Here is a 6,000-nt window from a genome sequence, read left to right on the forward strand (position 1 = left end):
ACGTTAAAGGGCTTAGTAAAACTGAGGCTGTGGGTATTTTACATAAAATGGAAAATTCAAGAACAAGGGGTCATGATCTCAAGCTGAAGGGTAGTAGATTCAGGAGTAATTTGAGGAAGCACTTCTTTACAGAAAGAGTGATTGATTTATGGAATAAACTTCTTCAAGAGGTAGTAATGACAAACACTGTGGGGGACTTTAGAAATGCCTGGGACAAGCATAAGGCTATCCTATGACTAGATAAGTTTATACTGTTAGGTAATATCGGGCAGACTTACTGGGCCTATGGCTCTTATCTGCCGTCAATATCTATGTTTCTAATTTTTCCTTTGAGGTGAAAAATAGAGCCACCAACCATACCCCATATACATCCCAATGACAAACACTGTACTCTGAGGGGAAAACGGGCTTCAACATAGACTGAAACCCCTCTCTCAGTAGAATCAGATGCACATAAATTATATATAATTATATCTCTTGTTTTTATTAACACTGCATTTTTTTATTGAATTTGTTTGGTACAATTTTAAACCTTTCTCTGCACTTCTTGCAGGTACCTGGTGACTGAGGGACAAATCTTCATCATCTTTATATTCACATTTTTTGCAATGCTAGCAATTATCCTGCACCAGAAGCGCAAGGGTCTACGTCTGGACAGCAATGGTCTATTCTTGCTCCTTTCCTTCTCTGTTACTTTGCTTCTCATTGCTGTGTGGATCGTCTGGCTTTGGAATGACCCGATATTACGCAAGAAATACCCTGGAGTTATTTACATCCCTGAGCCTTGGGCCTTTTATACCCTACACATAAACAGCCTGCACTGAGAGGCTAGGGTACAAACCTGTTCTTCTTTCCTTGGAGACTCTATTGTCCCTCTGATGGAGACTGAAAAGACTGCATGTCCTCTGCTCTATTCCTTTAGTCATATAATTATATAGTCAAATATTTGTTTTACTAGATTATTTTATCTGCTTAATGGGACATGAAATGCAAAATTTAATTTCCCATAAAATATTTATACATAGTAAAAAATATTTGCTATTTACTCTCAATAATTTATTTTTATTTCATTTTATGATAATTACCTTTTGAAAATTCTTTATTTTTTTAACTGCTTCCATAAAGGCTGGTGTGCCTCCTGCAAACTTCAGATGTCTGATTTTTTTTTTTTTTTACATTTTACATAGTGATTGTTTGATCTTTGCAGAAACGTGTTTATATATGTCCTGATGAAACTTGGCAGAGGAGGTAAGATAAAGCTTTTTAGGTAATACGACTAGACCACAACTGCAAACTTTGTTAACCAAAGTTTTTTTTTTTTTTGTACTGCTTATAGAATATTTATTTTATTAGTAGATGTATACAATGCAGTACTTATATTTGTGTGTGTATATAGGTATGTATATATAGGTATGTATGTGTGTATGTGTATATATATATATTACACCTATATGAGCTTGTTGGACATCACATTCCAAAACCATGGATTAATATGGAGTTCCCTCCCCCTTTTTGCAGCTATAACAGTCACAACTCTTCTGGGAAGGCTTTACAGTGTGTAGGCTTTGGAGTGTGTCGGCCACTTGAGTTCCACCACACCAAACTCGTCCAACCATGTCTTTATGGAACCTGCATTGTGCATAGGGGACATAATGGAAAATGAAAGGGCCTTCCCCAAACTGCCACAAAGTTTGGAGCACTCAGTTGTCTAAAATGTCTTTATGTCCTGTAGCTTTAAAGGGACATGAAACCTTAAATTTTTTATTTTGATTGATTTTTTTAATGATTCAGACAAAGGATACCATTTTTAACAACTTTCCATTTTACTTCTATCATCTAATTTGCTTCATTCTCTTGGTATCCTTGTTAAAGAAGCAGCAATGCACTGCTGGGAGCTAGCTGAATACATTGGGTTAGTCAATAACACAGGGAAAATAAATGTGCTGCCACCAATCAGTAGCTTCTGAGCCTACTTAAGTATGCTTTACAATGTGTGGTACCAGCTTCAATTACTATTCCCGTTCTGAAGAAATAAGAGATATTGAGCATGAATGATTACAGGCTTGTTGCTCTTACATCTGTTATTTCAAAATGCTTTGAATGAATTATTCTGTGCCATCTAAAATCCTTGACTGACTCCCTTCAAGAGCCACTACAGTTTGCATGCAGATCTAATAGATCTATGGATGATGCGATTAATCTATTGTTATATTATATTTTACATCATTTGGATAATCCTCGCACCGACGTCTGAGTTTTATTTGTGGATTTCAGTTGTACTTTTAATTCTATTGTTCCTGATTTCCTTTTTGTTAAATTAAAACATAATGCGCCCTTTTCCATATGCCAATGGCTTTATAACTTTTTAATTAATAACAGTAACAATTTGTTAAAGGGAATGGGCTGATTTCCGACCCTGTCTTCCTCAATACTGGTGTCCCACAGCCTTGTGTTCTTTCCCCTTGCTCTATTCCTTGTATACCTACGATTGTACTTCTGCAAATTAATCTGTGAAGTTAATGAAGATTGCAGATGACACAACTCTCATTGGGCTTATCTCAGATGAAGATTAATTGAGCTTTAACATGGAAGTAGACAGGCTGGTAACATGGAGCAAACAATTGAAGGGATACTGAACCCAAATGTTTTTTTTAATGATTCAGATGTATGTAATTTTAAGCAACTTTTTAATTTACTCCTATTGTCAATTTTTCTGCTTTCTCTTGCTATCTTTATTTAAAAAGCAGGAATGTAAACTATAGGAGCCGGACCATTTTAGGTTCAGCACCATGGATAGCGCTTGCTTATTGGTGACTACATTCAGCAACCAATAAGCAAGCGTAACCCAGGTTCTGAACCAAAAATGAGCACAAATGTTGGCACAAACATGATTTCAAATGGGACATTATTATTTTTACTATAATTAAACAGGCTCAACAATGTTTGTATTTCTTAAGGCAACTTAAAAAATGTGGCCTGTCTAAAAAACTGTTAACTTGTTTTTATTCAGCCATCATCCGTTTTATCATCCTCTATCTTAACCTGGTATAGCTCTGCTACTTTATCATTAAAGGAGAAACCACAGAATTGTGAGAGCGGCAAAAAAATAATAATTTCTCAACTTATTTCTCTTAAGGACATTTATTTTTTAAGGATTAATAAGAGAGTCGGAAAAATGTTATTTTATTAATCTCACCCTGGCCAATTTATTTTTAATTGGTTATCTTTTTTATCGTAGGCCACGGTTGAGAGTTTTACGAATACACCTTTTCTGAATCATTTTTTTTTTTTATCCAGGCTAATAAAATAGCAAACAGGAATACTTATTTTTGTATGATAAATGACACTTCAGTCACTCTTTGTGAATATATTTGATGGTTAGATTTTTACACTGCGGATTGTATTTGTTTGTTCAATGTCATCTGATACCTTTTGAACCTTGAAAAATTCTGTGTATAATTTTCTTTTTCTATGCTTGGTGAATAAATTATTATATTCTATTCTATCCAACAGATACCAAGAGAACAAAACACATTAGATAATAGAAGTGAAGTTGTTTAAAATAAAGTGCTCTATCTGAACCATGAAATAAATAATTGGATTTCATGTCCCTTTAAAGGGGCATGAAACCCATATTTTTTCTTTCGTGATTTAGAAAGAGCATACAATTATAAACAACTTTCTAATTTTCTTCTATTATCTATTTTGCTTCATTCTCTTGATATTCTTTGCTGAAAAGCATATCTAGATATGCTTAGTAGCTGCTGATTGGTAGCTGCACATAGATGCCTCCTGTGATTGGTTCACTGTGTGCATTGCTATTTCTTCATTAAAGTATATCTAAAGAATAAAGCAAATTAGGTAATAGAAGTATATTGGAATGCTGTTTAAAATTATATTCTCTACCTTAATCATGAAAGAAAATGTTTGGGTATAGTGTCCCTTTAAGATGATCCTTCACTGGAACAAAGGTTCCTAGCCCAAATCCTCAAAAACAGCCCCAGCCCATTATCCTTCACCAAACTTTACTGTAGGTGCTATGCATTCCAGTAGTTAGCATTCCGGCAGCCGCCACACCTGGATTCTTTCATCAAACTGCTAGATATCAAATCGGGATTCATTACTCCAGAGAACACAACTCCACTGCTCCGGAGTCCAATAGTAGCATCCTTTACACCACTCCAGCCTTTACTTGTTTTTGTACAGGTTATTGTGAGGCTTATGTAGTGTTGCTCGGCAGCTGTTGCTTTTAGAGGCTGTTTGGAACTCTGTAGTGAGTGATGTAACAGATGATATATGATATTTATGATCTATGCGCTTCAGCACTCGGCAGTCTCACTCTGTGAGTGTGTGTGGTCTGTCACATTGTGGCTGCTGCTCTTAGACATTTCCATTTCACAATTATAGCTCTTACAGTGGACAGGGGCAGGTCTAGTGGGTCGGAAATTTCACAAACTAACTTGTGGCTTCCTGTGATAGTGCCACGTTTAAAGTCTCTGAGCTCTTCAGTGTAACCCATTGTATTACCAATGTTTGTCTATGGAAACTTCATGGCTATGTGCTGGATTTTATGCACATGTTAGCAATGGGTGTGGCTGAACATCTGAACTCAATAATTAGCAAGGGGGTCAGAGGGTCCACATACTTTTGGCCATATAGTGAGTGTGTATATATATATATTTATATAAAACAAGTATGACTACACACTCTATAAACAAATATGTGGGTGCTGCTGAAGCACGTGGCCAACTAGAAGGCATGTGCATTTGAATAATTCATGTTGATCTGAATGCAGCAGAAATGCATTTGAATCATTCATGTTGATCTGAATGCAGCAGAAAAAGACGACTGCTCACGGCATTTGGCTCTTTTTTGAGCCATATTTCTTCTTGGGAAAGATCAACATACTGAGATCTGTTGAAATCCAGATCTTAGTGTGTTGCACTTTCACAAGAAGAAATCTGTCTCCTGAAAAGAGACAAATGCTGCAAGCAGACACATTCTTCCGCATTCGGATCATTCAGTGCACATGCCTACCAGCTAGCTGCTGTTTCATACACCTGGAGGTTTTGATTCCTTACACAATTATATAGATTAATCTCTAAAGTAAACCTTCTAAATAAATTTGTTTCAATGGCAGTTATCAGTTTATTCAGTTGCCTCCAAATATATGCATTGTGTATGTATTCAATAATGTGTCACTGAAATTGTCTGATTCATCTCATGATATAACTGAAGCAGAAGAATACAAAATGGAAATATTTTTGCATGAGGGCTGCAAAAACACCCTTATTGGCTAGAAGTAGGTTGCCCCTATTCTCTTCTGCATATTAGTCTGGCGACGGGACCTTAGCCTTTTTTTTAGTGTCACTAGATTTCATATTGGCACTCAAGGCATAAAGTGGTTGTGAGACCTATAGGGAAAGGTTGCTGCATACAGTGAATATAAAAAGTCTACACACCCCTGTTAAAATGTCAGGTTTCTGTGATGTAAAAAAAATGAGACAAAGATAAATCATTTCAGAACTTTTTCCACCTTTAATGTGACCTATAAACTGTACAACTGTCAGGGTGCCAGGAATCAGACTGAGACGAGAAGTGCAAAAATAATCACACCTTTATTAATAGCAAAAAATAATAAAAAAAGTCCACTAGTCGAATAACAAGCCAGGAATCAAAACCAGAGCTGGTAGTCAGACGAGCCAAGTCAGGAGCCAAAGCGAGTAGCCGGAATCAGGAACAAGGAGAACAGCAGAGTCAGGAGCAAGCCAAGGATCAGGAACCAGGAGGGACGTCAGACAGCCAGGTAATATACAGGCGCTCTAACAAACAGGTCTGACTTACTTAAATAGTAAGTGATGACATCACAATTCTGAGACTGCACCCTGTCTCACACTGATGATGTACACCAGTCTGGCCATAAAAGGAAGTGCAGGAATTGAGCAGCATCACACAGTATGCACCAGAGTCAGCAAGAGAGGTGAGTAAAATGGCTGCCAG

At 36.7% G+C, this 6,000-nt stretch overlaps 1 protein-coding gene across 2 annotated transcripts in view; it reads left to right on the top strand.

The window, feature by feature from the left end:
• Window positions 1-1,150, top strand: part of CLN6 (CLN6 transmembrane ER protein) — a 50,775-nt gene extending 49,625 nt beyond the window's left edge. For both annotated transcript variants that reach the window (XM_053718506.1, XM_053718507.1), the window contains exon 7: window positions 554-1,150. In XM_053718506.1, coding sequence (XP_053574481.1) covers window positions 554-824 — 271 coding nt within the window. In that variant the 3' untranslated portion in view covers window positions 825-1,150. The remainder of the gene's footprint in view (window positions 1-553) is intronic.
• Window positions 1,151-6,000: the final 4,850 nt, after the last annotated feature.

This window comes from Bombina bombina, chromosome 6 (genome assembly GCF_027579735.1).
Source record: "Bombina bombina isolate aBomBom1 chromosome 6, aBomBom1.pri, whole genome shotgun sequence".
Lineage (NCBI taxonomy): Eukaryota > Metazoa > Chordata > Amphibia > Anura > Bombinatoridae > Bombina > Bombina bombina.